The sequence below is a fragment of the Homarus americanus genome, unplaced genomic scaffold, assembly GCF_018991925.1.
Source record: "Homarus americanus isolate GMGI-L3 unplaced genomic scaffold, GMGI_Hamer_2.0 scaffold24922, whole genome shotgun sequence".
NCBI lineage: Eukaryota > Metazoa > Arthropoda > Malacostraca > Decapoda > Nephropidae > Homarus > Homarus americanus.
The window spans coordinates 4,616,699-4,634,198 of record NW_024722610.1 but is presented as its reverse complement, the minus strand read 5'-3'; the positions used below and the strand labels follow the sequence as shown (position 1 = coordinate 4,634,198).

The window sequence follows — 17,500 nt, the reverse complement described above, 5'->3', positions numbered from 1 at the left end:
CACCATCTCTAGCACCACCACCACCACCACCGCCACCAGCACAACATCTGACCCACCTTCCCGACCCACCACCACCACCACCACCACTACCCACCACCACCTTTGGCCCATCACCACCATCTCTGGCCCACCACCACCACCACCGCCAGCACGACATCTGATCCACCTCCCCGACCCACCGACCCACCACCACCATCTCTAGCCCACCACCACCACCACCACCACCGCCACCAGCACAACATCTGACCCACCTCCCGACCCACCACCGCCACCTTTAGCCACCACGACCCACCACCGCCACCTTTGGCCCACCGACCCACCACCGCCACCTCCAGCCCACCCCGACACGTCATACCAACAAATCCTAAGTGGAGCCAATGGGACGGCGGGGGATTTACCGTCTCTGGACGCTCACGAAATGAAATTACGTCCTTCAAGTCGCGTCCGCTAATTGATAGTCGACTGGGGATACAAACTGGCGGGCCGCGTGGGTTGACGGCCCTCTCGACCACTCTGGACCATGGTTCTGGACCATTGGTGGGCCACGTGAGTTGACGGCCTCCAGGACCATGGTTCTGGACCACTGGTGGACCAAAAAGACTAAAAGCCCTGCCCTAGACGACGACCAGGATCCCTGTTCCTGGTTCAGTGATGGTCTGGGGCCTCCTGGACCAAGTGTGTGTGTGTGTGTGTGTGTGTGTGTGTGTGTGTGTGTGTGTGTGTGTGTGTGTGTGTGTGTGTGTGTGTGTGTGTGTGTGTGTGTGTGTGATCGAGACAAAACACACCAATTCTTTGTTCATTCGTTCATAATTCAGTCAACTTTCTTACCTGCAGACAACACAAGTATACTCGTACCACCACAAGCCGAATATCCTCTGTACTCTCACCTCACCCTTACCCTCACACCTCACTTACCCTCACCTCCACCTCACCTCACACCTCACCATCACCTCCTCACCCTCACACCTCACCATCACCCTCACACCTCCCCCCTCCTCCTCACCCTCACACCTCACCCTCACCCTCACCTCACCCTCACCCCTCACCTTCACACCACCAAGGTCATCCCTCTCCCTCACAATACAACTCTCTCTCTCCTCACATACAACTCTCCCTCTCCTTCACAATACAACTCTCTCTCTCCTTACAATACAACTCTCTCTCTCTCTCTCCCTCTCCTAACTCTCTCTCTCCCTTACAATACAACTCTCTCTCTCTCTCCCTTACAATCCTCTCTCTCTCTCCCTTACAATACAACTCTCTCTCTCTCTCCCTTACAATACAACTCTCTCTCTCCTTACAATCTCTCTCTCTCTCTCCTCCTGTGCAACTCTCTCTCTCCTTACAATACAACTCTCTCTCTCTCCCTCACAATACAACTCTCTCTCTCCCTCACAATACAACTCTCCCTCTCCCTCACTATACCTCTCCCTCTCCTCACAATACAACTCTCTCTCCTCACAATACAACTCTCCTCTCCCTCACAATACAACTCTCCCTCTCCTCTACACACAACTCTCTCTCTCCCCTCACAATACAACCTCTCCTCTCCTCACAATACAACTCTCTCTCTCCTCACAATACAACTCTCCCTCTCCCCTCACAATACAACTCTCTCTCTCCCTCACAATACAACTCTCCCTCTCTCCCTCTGTACAACTCTCTCTCTCCCTTACAATACAACTCTCTCTCTCTCTCCCTCACAATACAATTCTCCTCTCCCCTCACAATACAACTCCTCTCCTCACAATACACTCTCTCTCTCCTCCTCCCAACTCTCTCCTCTCCTCCCCACAATACAACTCTCTCTCTCTCCCTCATAATACAACTCTCTCTCTCCTCTCTCTACTCTCTCTCTCTCTCCCTCACACTACTCTCCTCTCCCCTCACAATACAACTCTCTCTCGCCCTCACAATACAACTCTCTCTCCCTCACCAATACAACTCTCTCTCTCCTCACAATACAACTTTCTCTCCTCCCTACAACTCTCTCTCTCCCTCACAATACAACCCTCCTCCTCTCTCCTCACAATACAACTCTCTCTCTCTCTCTCACCTCAACTCTCTCTCTCTCTCCCTCACATAACCCAACTCTCTCTCCCTCACAATACAACTCTCCCTCTCTCCCTCACAATACAACTCTCTCTCCCTCACAATACAACTCTCTCTCTCTCTCTCCCTCACAATACAACTCTCTCTCTCTCCCCTCACAATACAACTCTCTCTCTCTCCTCACACCTAACTCTCTCTCCCTCACAATACAACTCTCTCTCTCTCTCCTCACAATACAACTCTCTCTCCTTTCCCCAACTCTCTCTCTCTCTCCCCTCACAATACAACTCTCTCTCTCTCTCCTCACAATACAACTCTCTCTCTCCCTCTCTACCTCTCTCTCTCCCTCCCCACAACTCTCTCTCTCTCCCTCACAATACACCTCTCTCTCTCCTCACAATACAACTCTCTCTCTCCCCACAATACAACTCCTCTCTCCCTCACAATACAACGCTCTCTCTCTCCCTCACAATACAACTCTCTCTCTCCCTCTCCCTCTCCCTCACACTACATCTCTCCAACAATCTCTAAAGCTTTCCGTAAACCTCCACTAACTTGGGGAATGCAAAGGCCTACCGTCCCTAAGGCTCCAGAAGCTTCAAAGAGACTCCTGAAGGTCCGAGAGACTCCAAGAGGTTCACAGAGACTCCAAGAGGTTCACAGAGACTCCAAGAGGTTTACAGAGACTCCAAGAGGTTTACAGAGACTCCAAGAGGTTCACAGAGACTCCAAGAGGTTTACAGAGACTCCAAGAGGTTCACAGAGACTCCAAGAGGTTCACAGTGACTCCAACAGATTTACAGAGACTCCAAGAGGTTCACAGAGACTCCAAGAGGTTTACAGAGACTCCAAGAGGTTTACAGAGACTCCAAGAGGTTCACAGAGACTCCAAGAGGTTTACAGAGACTCCAAGAGGTTCACAGAGACTCCAAGAGGTTCAGGGAGGCTCCAGGAGGTTCATGTAGGCTCCCTGGCCCTCCCTTAAGACTCCCCACGGATCAGTCCAGTTTGACGCCAGAAACGTCAGCACCATCGATAAATATCCGGAGAGGAGGACAGTGGGCCACCCATTAGTAGTTTACTCATGACTCAGGAGCCACTGTCTTTAATGGTGCTACTACCCTTCCTCCTCCTGTCACTACCCTCCTCCTCCTGCTACTACCCCTTCCTCCTCCTGTCACTACCCCTCCTCCTGTCCTCCCCTCCTCCTCCTGCTACCTACCCTCCTCCTGTCACTACCCTCGTCCTCCTGCTACTACCCTTCCTCCTCCTGTCACTACCCTCCTCCTGTCACTACCCTCCTCCTCCTGTCCTACCCCTCCCTCCTCCTGCTACCCCTCCTCCTCCTGCTACTACCCCTCCTCCTGTCACTACCCCTCCTCCTCCCTCTTCACCCCTCCCTCCTCCTGTCACTACCTCCTCCTCCTGTCACTACCCCTCCTCCTCCTGTCACTACCCCTCCTCCTCCTGCTACTACCCCTCCTCCTCCTGCTACTACCCCTCCTCCTCCTGTCTACCCTTCCTCCTCCTGCTACTACCCCTCCTCCTCCTGCTACTACCTTTCCTCCTCCTGTCACTACCCTTCCTCCTCCTGTCACTACCCCTCCTCCTCCTGTACTACCCTTCCTCCTCCTGTCACTACCCCTCCTCCTCCCCTGTCACTACCCCTTCCTCCTCCTGTCACTACCCCTCCTCCTCCTGTCACTACCCCTCCTCCTCCTGCTACTACCCCTCCTCCTCCTGTCTACCCCTCCTCCTCCTGTCACTACCCCTCCTCCTACTGTCACTACCCCTTCCTCCTCCTGTCACTACCTCCCCTCCTCCTCCTGTCACTACCCCTCCCTGTCCTCCCTACCCCTCACCTGCCCTACCCCTACCCCCCAACACCACCTGCTCCACCCCCTACCACAGCCATGACTGCCTACCCCATCAACCACCACCTCCTCCCACTACCTCCTACGCTCCCCCCATCCCTATAGGTGTTTTACAAGTGAAATATCCCGGGGTGTCTAATTTTCAGGTGATCCCTAATTTTGGGTCGATAATTATAGGTAAGAGTTAAGCTATTATTAATGTTATTATTGTTACTACTAATAATTAATTAATTGTAACACTATACGAATATTTTTTCTACGTTACCAATATTACGAACTTCTGCTTTGATTTCATTTTTATTATCGTGTTTGATAATCGCGTCACGTCATGGCGGGGTGAGACGAGTTAATATTTATACGTCTGGTCTTATTTTTTTTTTACAAACATCCGCCCTCGGTGATCAATACATTACGTGAGGCAGGAGGACACACACACACACACACACAAAATCAGAGTCTCTCAGAATAAAATGATAATGGTGCAAACGTCTGCAAAGTTCCAAATCATTTATTTAATCTGGGAGCTGGTGTGTCACGCGAAAATCACCCCTGTTGCCGCTCCTCTACCATCTGTCTGAACGCTTGACGGGCCTTGTTCGTATCCTTAAACATGACTTTAATCAACCCATATATATTTACTCTACCTTATTTATTTATTACCAATGAGTTACCCATCATATATTAATGTTCATTTAAGTAAAATAATGAAGATATTGTATATTTAATGTTAGTTAAAGGAGAAATTGTGTTTATATTAATTTGAAGTCAGGGTGAAGGTGAGTGAACGCGTCACAAGAAACACGGTCGCCTGGCTGCCACGACCAAGGAGCCGACAACCATCATGAAGATAAATATGGCGGATTATCTGAGGAAAATCGAGGATAATTTAAGGGAACTCCTGGCCTCATGTCAAGGGCCATATATCTCCGACAATTATGTTTCCAGTACGCGGCCATGTGGAGGTACATTTGCCTGTCTCCCCAAAAGAAACCCCAATGGGATTTTTTTTTTCAATATTTCAACCGTTTATACAATTTATTCAAAACACTATAATCACAACGTAAATATTTTGATAATATAATAAAAAAACACTTAAAGTAAATAGAGTAAAATCCCTGCAGGTAGAGAAGAAAGAGAGAGAAGAGAGAGAGAGAAAGAGATACAACACGGAACTTACTCCCCGCCGCCAACAATCTTACCAAACCCTGATTTTCCCACATAATTTTACCCGCTTATGTTAGTCTAGTTTATTCTAACTCGTTCACACAAGAATTTAACATGATTTTTAACAAGGGGTAAAAGGCGAGAGGAGGGAGGAGGTTAACTTTACCATGTTAAGTGATTTAGATTAAACAAATACACGGACGTTTAGATACATAACTGACGGATTTTTTATATATATTATTTCACTAAGGGAATTTTACCCAGAGTATTATTAATTATTTATTGGGGGTAGTTTAATTTCCTGTGATTAATCCAGGTAGAGTTGACTTTATTATGTCAGTGATGAGTTAGATGAGTGGTTCTGGTCACGGTGTTCAGATGACGTCATATATTACCCTTGCTCTCTCTCTCTCATTGGTGATTTAGTTATATTTATTTATATTTCTTTAATAAACCACATCAACAACCACAACCACCATCACACAAAACAACTAACAAACAAGAGACAGAGACAATAAATAAGGGAAAAATAGATAAAATAAGATAACGACAGAGAAGAGAGAGATACTGGTGTGGATTTACCGCTGTGCTGACGCCTGGTAACGACCTGATCTGCCCTCCTCAGTTCTCGACCATTTTGGCTGCCAAATTACATTACGGAAAGAAAATGGGCTGCTCTAGGGGGCAAACGGATGCAGTGACGTCACGCGAACGGGAGGAGATTTCTTACCTTGGATTAGTCGTTCTTAGTCTGGATTCGGATTTTCTGGATTTTTAGTTCATTTTTTTAAGGTTACCTGAAGTTCCGCCCCCTCTCTCTTCCAGCATAATTCACCTGAATATTAACCACCTTAACGCTGACCTAGCTTAAAATTATGTAACATAGCCTAACCTAACCTCCCTAACCCAAGCCTTAATTAACCTCTTCTACCCCAAGAAATATTAGGGTGTCTAATCTTCAGGTGAATTAAGCCATGATGTCTTAATCTTCAGGTGGCCTCGGCCTCCTTGAAGCCTCGTGACCTCCTTTGTGGCCCCATGACCTTCCTTGTAGCCTCGTGACCCCCCTTCAAGCCCCGCGACCTCCCTTGCGGCCTCGTGACCTCCCTGGCCTCGTGAATACTTAAGGACGTCTGGTCACATCCGCCTGAATTCCTGAGGTCTGTATATTTAAATAACGAAGAAGAGCAATATATTTGTGACGCTTCCTCCTCCTCCTTCCTCTTCTCCTCCCGTCTTCTTCCTCCTCCTCCTCCCTTCTTCCCTCCTCCCTTCTTCTTCCTCCTCCTCCTCCGCCTTCTTCCCCCTCCTCTCGCCTTCTTCCTTCCTCCTCCTCCCGCCTTCTTCCCTCCTCCCTTTGCTTCTTCCTCCTCCCTCCTCCGCCTTCTTCCTCCTCCCTTCTTCTTCCTCCTCCTCCTTCTTCCTCCTCCTCGCCTTCTTCCTCCTCCTGCTTCCTCCTCCTCCTCCCTCTCCTACCGTCCTTCTTCTCTTCCTCCTTCCTTTTCTTCCTTCTTTCCCTTCCTCTTATTCTACCCATCCTCTTCTACTCCTCCAGAGGTGTAATTCCAGGTGGTCATAATGTGTGGTAGGTGGGGTAGTGGAGGTGAGGAGTGGGTAGGGAGTAGTGGAGGTAGAGGTGGTGGAGGTAGTGGAGGTAGAGGAGGTAGAGGTGAGTGAGTAGAGGTAGTGGAGGTAGTGGAGGTGGGGAGTGAGGTAGTGGAGTAGTGGAGGTGGTGGAGGTAGGGAGGTGGTGGAGGTAGTGGAGGTGAGGTGGGTGGAGGTGGTGGAGTGGGGTGGAGTGGAGGTAGTGGGGTAGTGGGAGTGTGAGGTAGGAGGTAGAGGTAGTGGAGTAGTGGAGGTGGTAGAAGAGACACGAGGCAGGATAATGGGAGGAATAAGTTCCCCGTGAGCTGGGCTGCATCATACGCGGGGAGGCGACATCTGATGAGGTCTGGCTTGTGGGGAGGAGTGGGGGAGAGGGAGAAAGAGGGGGTGGGGAGGGAGAGGGATAGTGGGGGTGATATGTGGGGGGGTAGGGAGGGAAGGGGAAGAGGTGAGAGGACGTAGGGTGGAGGAGAGATGGGGAGTTAGGTTGAGGGGAGAAGGGGGGAGGAGAGGGTGGTTTGTGTGAAAGGTGAGGTTGGGGTTAGGTTAGGGTTGGGATAGGGTTGGTTAGGTTAGGTTAAGGTTGGGATGAGGGTTAGGTTGGGATATGAGGTTGGGTTAGGTTGAGTTAGGTTTGGTTGGGGTTAAGTTGGGTTAGAGGTTAGTTGGGATAGGGTTAGGTGGGTTGGGATATAGGTTGGGTTAGGTTAAGTTGGGTTGAGGTTGGGTTGGATAGGGTTGGGTTGGGTTAGGATTAGGTTTGGTTAGGGGTTGGGTTGGGTTGGTTGGGTTGGGGTTGGTGGGATGGGTTGGGTTAGGTTAAGTTAGGTTTGGTTGGGGTTAGGTTAGGTTAGGCTAGGTTAGTCGGCGGGGGTTTTGTCGTGAGGTATTGTGTGAGTTGGAAATGTGTGATCTGGAGGTGTAAGGCCATCTACGTGCCATCCGTTGACATGCACGGCAGTAACACCACTCACCCTCTACAGCAGTAACACCCACCTGCTACAGCAGCGTGCCCCACGTACACGGCAGTAACACACCACCCCACACGTACAGCAGTAACACCACCCTACACGGCAGTACCTACACGGCGGCAGTAACACCCACCTTCACCCACGTACACGGCAGCAACACCCACCGTCACGTACACGGCAGTAACACCCTGCCTTACACGGCAGTAACACCGACTACACCACGTACACGGGTACCACCTGCTCCGTACGCAGCAGTCCCACCTCCCCGGCCCGGCAGTAACCCACCTTCACCCGTGCACGGCAGTAACACCCACGTACACGGCAGTAACACCCTGCACCGTACCACCACATTAACGCCGCGTACACCGGTAACCCTGCACCCGCTACGGCAGTAACACCCGTACACAACAGTAACACCCACCTGCACCCACGTACACAACAGTAACACACGTACACAACTTAAGTAACACCACCTGCACCCATGTGGCAGTAACACCTACACCCACGCCACGGCAGTACCGCACTACACAACAGTAACACCCACGTACAGCAGTAACACCCACCTGCACCCGTATACGGCGGTAACACCCACGTACACAACAGTAACACCCACGTACACGGCAGTAACACCCACCTGCACCCACGTACACGGCAGTAACACCCACGTACCGCCGTACCCTACAGCGGCAGTAACACCCACCACCCACGTACACGGCAGTAACACCCGTACAGCAATGTACCCGTACACGGCAGTAACACCCACTGCACCTGGCCTCCGACAGCCCAAGACGCTGAGACAGTTCCTCCCTCATGAAGGCGTCCGAATGCGTCTCTGTCAAACAGTCGCTCCAACTCGTTCAGCTGCTCGAGTGTGAAGTTCGTCCTCGACCGTCGCTGTTTTACCTGGGAAAGAAAGAGGAGACGGGACATTGTTAACAGTGTGTCGTTGTTTCTCTGGGAAAAAAAGAATATAAGACAGACCATTGTTATTGAATTTTTTTTTCACCTGGAAAAATATTTAGAAAAGTATATTGTAATTATTTTTGTTCTGTTTCTCGTAATACCGACAAATAAAAATAACAAGTGATTACAACAAATACATTTTTGTTCTATTATCACCAACTGATATATGAATTGTTTTATATTGTCATTATTAATGCAATTATTATCAGTATTACTATTATTATTATTATCCATTATTATTATTATTATCAGTATTACTATTATTATTAATATTACATTATTTTTATTATTATTATTATTATCAGTATTATATTATTATTATTACTATCATCATCATCATCATCATCATCATCATCATCATTTTCACATACATATTATTACTATTATTATTATTATTTTTATTTACACACACACACACACACACACATTAATTCACTATTACACACACACACACATTATTATTATCATTATTTTTACACACATACACACATATTATCATTATTTTTACATACATACACATTATTCACACACATCATTATTTATACATTATTACTATTATTGTTCACACATTACATATTATTATTATTATTATTATTATTATTATTATTATTATTATTATTATTATTATTATTATTTCATTATTTTTATTATTATTATTATTACTATTATTATTATTATATATTATTATTATTATTATTATTATTATTATTATTATTATTATTATTATTATTATTATCATCATTATCATTAGTCTGTATACGATGTCATTACTAAGAACACGGACACAGACCTTCTGGTGAGAAGTCTCTTCCTGGCCTGTGCTCCTCTGCCCTTGGAGGGGTGATGGGCGTAGGGGTCTTGAGGGCGGGGGTGGGCGGGGGAGCACCTGAGGCTGTCTCTCCTCCACCTTCACGCTCAGACCTGGTGGGCGAGGTAGAGTAGTCAGGTTAAGTGAGGTCATCTGAGGGTAACTGGAGGTCTCTGTTAACTGAGATCAAATGAAATCAAGGAGGTCAAGGAGGTCAACTAGATAACTGTAGGTAAATGTGAATGGATATTTTTGTTCGTACAATGTTACAACTGCGCTAACAACTAAGGTCCTTATAGTAGGTAAGTGAATGCTGTTGTTATTAGTAGTAGTAGTAGAAGTAGTAGTCAAAACTATAGTAGATCTTGTGTCGTGACAATTTAGTTATATGGACACCGTGAGGAGAGAGAGAGAGAGAGAGAGAGAGAGAGAGAGAGGAGAGAGAGAGAGAGGAGAGGAGAGAGAGAGAGAGAGAGAGAGAGAGAGAGAGAGAATCAAAAAATTGAATGGTCTGAAAAATGGTACATGAAATTTAATGTAAATATAAAGTACTTAGTCTAGGAGATGTAAACAGAGAAACCAGATATCAGATGAACAACGATGTTATAGAGAAATACGACTGTGAGAAAGATTTAGGTGTAATGATAAGTAGGAATCTTAAGTCAAGTAAACAATGTATTTGGTCGAAACAAAGGTTATAAGTACTGGGGTTCATACAAAGGAGTGTGAGTTACAAGACTAGGGAGGTCATTCAAACATTATCTTGCGCTTCTGAGACCTACTTGGAATACGCAGTTCAATTCCTGGTCACCGTATTACAGAATGGCTATAGAATCCCTAGAAAGAATTCAGAGGAAAATGACAAGACTAATCCTGCGTTCGGAACCTTGAGTACAGAGACAGGTTAATTTGAACTCCTCGAGAGACGTAGAGGAGGGGCCACATGATGGAGGTGTAAATGGAAGTCAGGGCTAAAACAAAGGGACATAACAGAGGTACTAAACTATCCAACCAGGAGCGAACTCTGTACAATGGTTTTAAATTAGACAAATTTAGATTTAGGGCAAATAGGTAAACATTGGTTTGGAATAAGAGTAGTGGATGAGGGAACAAGTTACCAAACATCATCATTAACTCGAATACGCTGATAGCTTCAAACAGGTTGGGTGGATATATGAGCGATAGGGGTTGGGTGTAAATGAACCACCCAGTATGGCTCGCTGTAGTTTCCTCTGTTCTTATGTTCTTTCTTTTCTTCTTCTTGTCTTTTTCATTTTCTTTTCTCAATTTTTCTCTATCTTCTATACTTTCTGTTAGATTAGGTTAGGTTGTTGAAGGCCACCAAGGCTCCAGCCATTGTTGTTATCGTCCCTTTCTTCTCACACAGCCAAACTGTGGAATGCTCTGCCTCTTCTGTGTTTCCATTCTCTTACAATGTGTCTCACTTAAAAGCTGGTTCCTCGGCATCTTAGTGGTGATTAATACAGTATAACCTTTTTTCTATATTTACAATTTCTTCTGTCTTTTTTTTTTTTCGCCCCAGTATGGCTTGCGTTGTAGTTTCCTGTTCTTATGTTCTATGTGTGTGTGTGTGTGTGTGTGTGTGTGTGTGTGTGTGTGTGTGTGTGTGTGTGAGCTATCCCTAACATTAACACCTTACATTTGCACTCCTGAACTCTTAAAATGTATACAAGCACTGACTTTATCAGTATATACAAACAAACAAACATACATACATACATACATACATACATACAAACATACATACATACAAACATACATATCATACATACATACATACATACTACCACCTCAGATCCTTTAGCCTGAGAATTGCTGTTCGACACCACAACCGCATCCAGCCCATACGTGCACTAACTGATCGCTGTAAGAACAGCCCAGTCCCAACCATTGTAAAAATTATCAATAACTTGTAATAAACCAGTGTATTCACTTCCAGTAAACACTACTTTTGCACTGTCACTATGTTGAAATGAATTGTAGTTTGAGCTTTTCCATCTAGTTATTATATATCTTATTTGTATCACTTTTGTTATTTGTATATTATTTGTAATTGGAAACCCATTCCCAAATATGTAACTGTATACTTTTCAGCCTTCTGGCCCAAGCTCTTTCAATAAACCGTTAATAATTAATATTATTATTATTATTATTATTATTATTATTATTATTATTATATTATTATTATATTGTGTTATAGTGATGTTAGTGTTGGCTTAAGGTGATGTTAGTGTTGGCTTAAGGTGTTGTTAGTGTTGTGTTATAAGTGATGATGTTAGTGTTGTGTTGTAGTGATGTTAGTGTTTTGTAGTGATGATGTTAGTGATGGCTTTAAAGTGATGTTAGTGTTGGCTTAAAGTGATGTTAGTATGTTGTTGCAGTGATGATGTTAGGTGTTGTGTTGTAGTGATGTTAGTGTTTTGTAGTGATGATGTTAGTGATGGCTTATGTGATGTTAGTGTTGGTTTAAAGTATAGGTGTTGTAGTGATGATGTTAGTGTTGTGTTGCAGTGATGAACACACACACACACACACACCTCTGCCCCAAACCAAACTTTTTACGGTTCTCAAAATAAACACAACAAATCTCTTTCTCCCACAGAAACCCATTAGAGTGTACAACATAATCTGACCCTTGACCTTCCCTCACTCACTCTCTGTCTGTCTTCCCCATTCCTCCCTCCTCTCACTCACCACCCCTCCCTCACTCACCTCTCTGTCTTCCCCCATTCTCCCCTCCTCTCACCACCACCCTCCCTCACCACTCTTCCCCATTCCTCCCTCCTCCTCACCACCACCCCTCCCCACTCACTCTCTGTCTTCCCCATTCCTCCCTCTTCTCACCACTCACCCTCCTCACTCACTCTCTGTCTCCCCCATTCCCTCCCTCTTCTCACTCACTCACCCTCCCTCACTCACTCTTCTCTCTTCTTCCCCATTCCTCTCCCTCTTCTCACTCACTCACCCTCCCCACTCACTCTTCTGTCTTCCCATTCCTCCTCTTCTCACTCACTACCTCCTCACTCACCTTCTCTTTCTTCCCCATCTCTCCTCCTCTCACTCACCACCTCCCTCACTCACTCTCTCTTTCTTCCCATTCCCTCCTCCTCTCACTCACTCACCCTCCTCACTCACTCTTTCTCTCTTCTTCCCCCATTCCTCCCTCCGCCTCCTCTCTCTTCCCTAACTCTTGTTTACCCTCCTCCTCCCTCCCTCACTCTCCTCCTGGCCTTACTTTACTCTCACAATGCTCTACACATTCACTTACACACAAACAACATTTTTCTTGTTTTTATTAGTGAGCTGCCGATTTTTTTAAGTTTCATTAATATTATTTTTTTGTGTGGTTTATTCATTTATATTATTGTTGTAACTATTATTTTTAATTATTATTTTACTAACATTGTTATTATTTATTATTATTATTATTTTGTTGTTGTTGGAGGTGTTGGTGTTTTGATATTTGAGTTGTGTTCTTGTAAAACATCGTGTTATAGAAATTCGCTAATAGAAATAACAGGGCTTATGGAGAAAATAGGGTTAGGTGCAGATTGCTACTCGAAATCGAAAAAATTTAGTAGTTAGCCTAACACAAAGGATAGCACAGTCTAAATAAATGTTACATTCATATCTAATAATAAAATCATACAGTAAATGTAACACTTTACCTTGAAAAAATATGAATATAACTTGATGGGGGGAGGTGGGTGATTTTGAGGTAGATAACATGGAGCTTCTTCAAGGGTTATAGCCTTTCTTTTATGATCATCACTGGGAATGCAATCAGAACGCTTTGAGATATTCTTTCATATTCAGTTAATACCACAAAATTTTGGAGAAATAGTAAGCAAATCATATAGCAAAGTCAAGCTGTCATAAGTATATATACAGTATATCGTCTCTATTCATAAATCGCGTTAGAGCCAATTCACTTGTCAAACAACAAGAGAGCAGAACTCACTGTACCGGAAAATTCCTGGATGAGGGTCTGGCGAAAATGTAATAATATAATAATAATAATAATAATAATAATAATAATAATAATAATAATAATAATAATAATAATAATTAGATAAGTAAATTTTTAATAAAATATACAAAAATTAAAATAATAAAACAATAATGAAAACAATAATAATAATAATAACAACACTGCAATAATAATAATAATAATAATAATAATAATAATAATAACAATAATAATAATAATAATAATAATAATAATAATAATGTAATAATAATAATAATGTAATAATAATAAATAAATAATTAATAAAGAACCATAAAGAAATAAAAAATAAAAAGATCAAGAGTGGAGAAACCATATATTCTGTGCTGTGCCTGTATGTATGTTGTGTTGTCAATGGTAAGTCCGTACTGGATGCCAACCGACCACCCCATCCGGACTTTGGAAAACTAATTATTATTATTTTTTTTTTTTAGCTGGCTTTTGTGTGTGTATGTGCTACATGCGAGCGCCACAGCTGCACAGCGACAACAAGCGACCACGCGGTTCCACTTTAAAACGAGCAATCAAACTGTGACAACATACAGTATATACTCATCTATAACCCCTCGCTTATCTGTCGAATTCCTGATTTTTGACCAAGAAATCGTTAATTTATGATATTCTCGGTATAGTTCGACCCACGTTTTTGAGGGTAAGCTTAACAACAAAACCTTCAGTAAAACGCCTCTACGCCCCATAAACTGAAACACGAAAGTCAAGGCAAATTGTTTACCATTTATTATTACAACTAATTTACACTGAAACGCGGTAGTTTCAACAAAAATATTGTATATTTCATTCAAGTATTTATTCAAGTCAATTAGGGGGGAATATTATTGTAATACAACAGTTTTTTCACTAAACCATTCGAAAAGCGATTACGGTAACATCTTTTGAACGAAAGAAAGCGAAGTCATTGTTTTCGTCACGATTTTATCCCACTTTTCCACTTTAATACGCATGTAATTTCAGCAAAATATTACATTTCCGTGAATGTATTATATCAAGCACAGTATGAATAGAATATCATTGTAATATAACAGAATTTAATCTAAAACTATTAAAAAACGAGTAACATTCTAGAACATCGGAAGCTTAGGTAAAGTCTTTGTTTTCTATAGTATTTTATCCTATTTTACATTGAAATACATCACGTTTCAGCAAAACTACTATTTATTTCGAGAATATATTCATTCAGGTGCAGTTTAGGTAAAATATAATGCAGGATGTAATAGTTTTTAACTGAAAACGATTCGAAAACACGCACCTTCTAGCCCTGTTCAAGGAGAGGGCTGGGAGAAGCTGTTTGGTGCTGCAGACGATGACAAAGAAAATGATTTGATGGATTTTAATGAAAATATTCAGAAATATGGTATCGTAGTATTTATTCAAGTCAATTAGATAGAATATAATTGTAATACAGTACAACAGTTTTTAACTAAAACCATTCGAAAGGATTACGGTAACATCTTTTGAACGAAAAGAAAGCGAAAGTCATTGTTTTCTGTCAATGATTTGATCCCACTTTCCACTGTAATACGTGACGTTATTTTAGCAAAAATATTACATTTCCGGAATGCATTATATCAAGCACAGTATGAATAGAATACCATTGTAATATAAATAATATTTTGAGTCCTACTCTTTCCATTTACAGATTACTGTACAAGCCCATAATAATGGCTCCTAAAGTAGATAAACTTTCATAGTGAAGAGAAAGAAGAACACGTTGAAATTGAGTGACAAACTTGAAATAATTAAAAACTAGTACGTGGTGTGAGCAATACTGTTCTAATGGAAAATACAACATTGAAAGTCTACAATTTATGATATCAAAAGGCAAAGAATAAAATACTAGAATTACAGCTTTTCATTAAAACTGCTCGTTTTGATAAATGAAGCATGCTATATTTGCTAAATGATAAACTATCAAATGTACCTGTTCATCTCTTCTTTATTCCTCCTTAAATTTTAATTTAAAAGTACTGCCTGAGAATCCGGAAACTGAAAATCCGGACCGACCCAATCCCAAGCAGTCCGGATTTTGGACTCATTGTCTGGGCAACAGTTTTTATTATAAATTATGTACTTGTGGGTTAAGCTGAAAAGAAAAATGACTGACAATTGTGATTTGTTTAAGGAAAATTGAAGTATTTAATAATAAAAGAAAATTTTTATTAAGGAGAATCAGAGACCCAGGCAATCATATTCCTCCCACATTTGGCTTAAGATTTCGTCCAGATTGAGGTCAACTTTTGGGGTGTTTCTTCTGGTGACTTTCATGGCCACGTTAGGTGTATTTTTGGTTGGGTTCGACCTTGGCCACGCTGGGTGTGTGTTGGTCGGGTGAGATCATGGCCACGTTGGGTGTTGGGTCGGGTTCGACCTTGGCCACGTTGGGTGTGTGTTGGTCGGGTGAGATCACGGCCACGTTGGGTGTGTGTTGGTCGGGGTGAGACCATGGCCACGTTGGGTGTGTGTTGGTCGGGGAGATCACGGCCACGTTGGGTGTGTTGGTCGGGTGAGATCACGGCCACGTTGGTGTGTGTTGGTCGGGTGAGATCACGGCCACGTTGGGTGTGTGTTGGTTCGGGGAGATCACGGCCACGTTGGGTGTGTTTGGTCGGGTGAGATCACGGCCAGGTCCGCTATGAAATGAGACAGGTCGTATAAGTCCTGGTTGGGTTCGACCTCATCCTGCCGGGTTTGACCTTGGCCACGTTAGTCGTGGTCGGGTTCAACTCTTGGCCACGTTGGTTGTGTTGGTCCGGTTCGACCTCGGCTTGATCGGGTTCGACCTCGGCCTGTTCTGGTCGCCCGACCTCGGCCTGGTCGGGCTCGACCTCGGCCTGGTTCGGTTCGACTCACCTGGTCGGATTCGACCTTGGCCACGTTGGGTGTGTGTTGGTCGGTTCGACCTGACCCGCCGGGTCTGACCTCCATCAGGTCGGGTTCGACCTCAAACAGGTCGGGTTGACCTCGAATATGTCGGGTTTGACTCGATTAGACAGGTGAGATCTGGTCGAGTTTCACATGGTGGTGAGTGTTTTCAGGGTCTTGGTGGTTTAGAACATCTTTACACATTCCACTGTCAGTCCATTTTAAGCATTTATAATAATACAGTCGCTTATTTTCTTGGTCCTTCCTCGTAGAACTCCAGACCCGGGTGTGAACGTCCGATTTGAACTTGTGTATCTCCTGAAGCCCATTTTGTTGACAGTACGTGTTATATTGTTGAAATAGGTCGTCGACCTACTATGTCGTTACTGTTGGATGAAGGAGAGAGAAACTTCGAAAAATGACGAAAAGTCTTCTTTTTTCGGCTGCGTTTTAACTCGTTTTGGCTGTTTGGCGTTTTCTATGTCATTTTCGTTTTCTGTTGACAGAAGTATTTTGGTTTGAGGGTATTATCCACCGACTTGCTTTTTTACAGTTGGGCTGCGAGCTTGAGGCAGGACTTCCACATTGCTTTGGAAAGACGACGCCTGGGAAGGGTACTTCTTTTCGTGGAGAGCTCCCCCTTAATCGCGACATTGCATTTTTGCACCTAACTTGGTTATTTGGCCAATATTAACAACTGGAAGCCGGGGAGATGTCTTGGTATCACAGTACTTCTTATACTGCGGACTAAATCTTCCAGTTAGATTTATTGTGTCGAAATACCGGTGAAAGTTCTTTTTCTTCTGCTGAATTTATGGAATTCCTTCTTGCCGTTGAATCGTTGTTCAGGTTGGGTATGTCTTGCCATTTTATTCAAAGTTTTCTTCAGTGATGTCTTAAATTACTGTACAGTTTTGTTAATGAACAAGAATTAGTGAGATGTCAAAAAATATTAGTAAGAGGCTGTGTTAAAGTAATGTTAGTGTTGTATTGTAGGGATGTTAGTATTTTGTAGTGATGATGTTAGTGTTGGCTTAAAGTGATGTTATTGTTGTGTTGTGGTGATGATGTTGGGGTGTTGGCTTATAGTGATGTTAGTGTTGTGTTGTAGTGATGATGTTAGTGAGCAATACGTAACCGAACGGAAGTTTGA

General features: G+C 43.6%; 1 protein-coding gene across 1 annotated transcript in view; it reads right to left on the bottom strand.

The window, feature by feature from the left end:
* LOC121862972 (short stature homeobox protein 2-like) overlaps nt 1-571 on the bottom strand; it is an 18,019-nt gene extending 17,448 nt beyond the window's left edge. The window contains exon 1 of the mRNA XM_042361428.1: nt 473-571. Coding sequence (XP_042217362.1) covers nt 473-571 — 99 coding nt within the window. The remainder of the gene's footprint in view (nt 1-472) is intronic.
* Between the last annotated feature and the right edge of the window lie 16,929 nt (nt 572-17,500).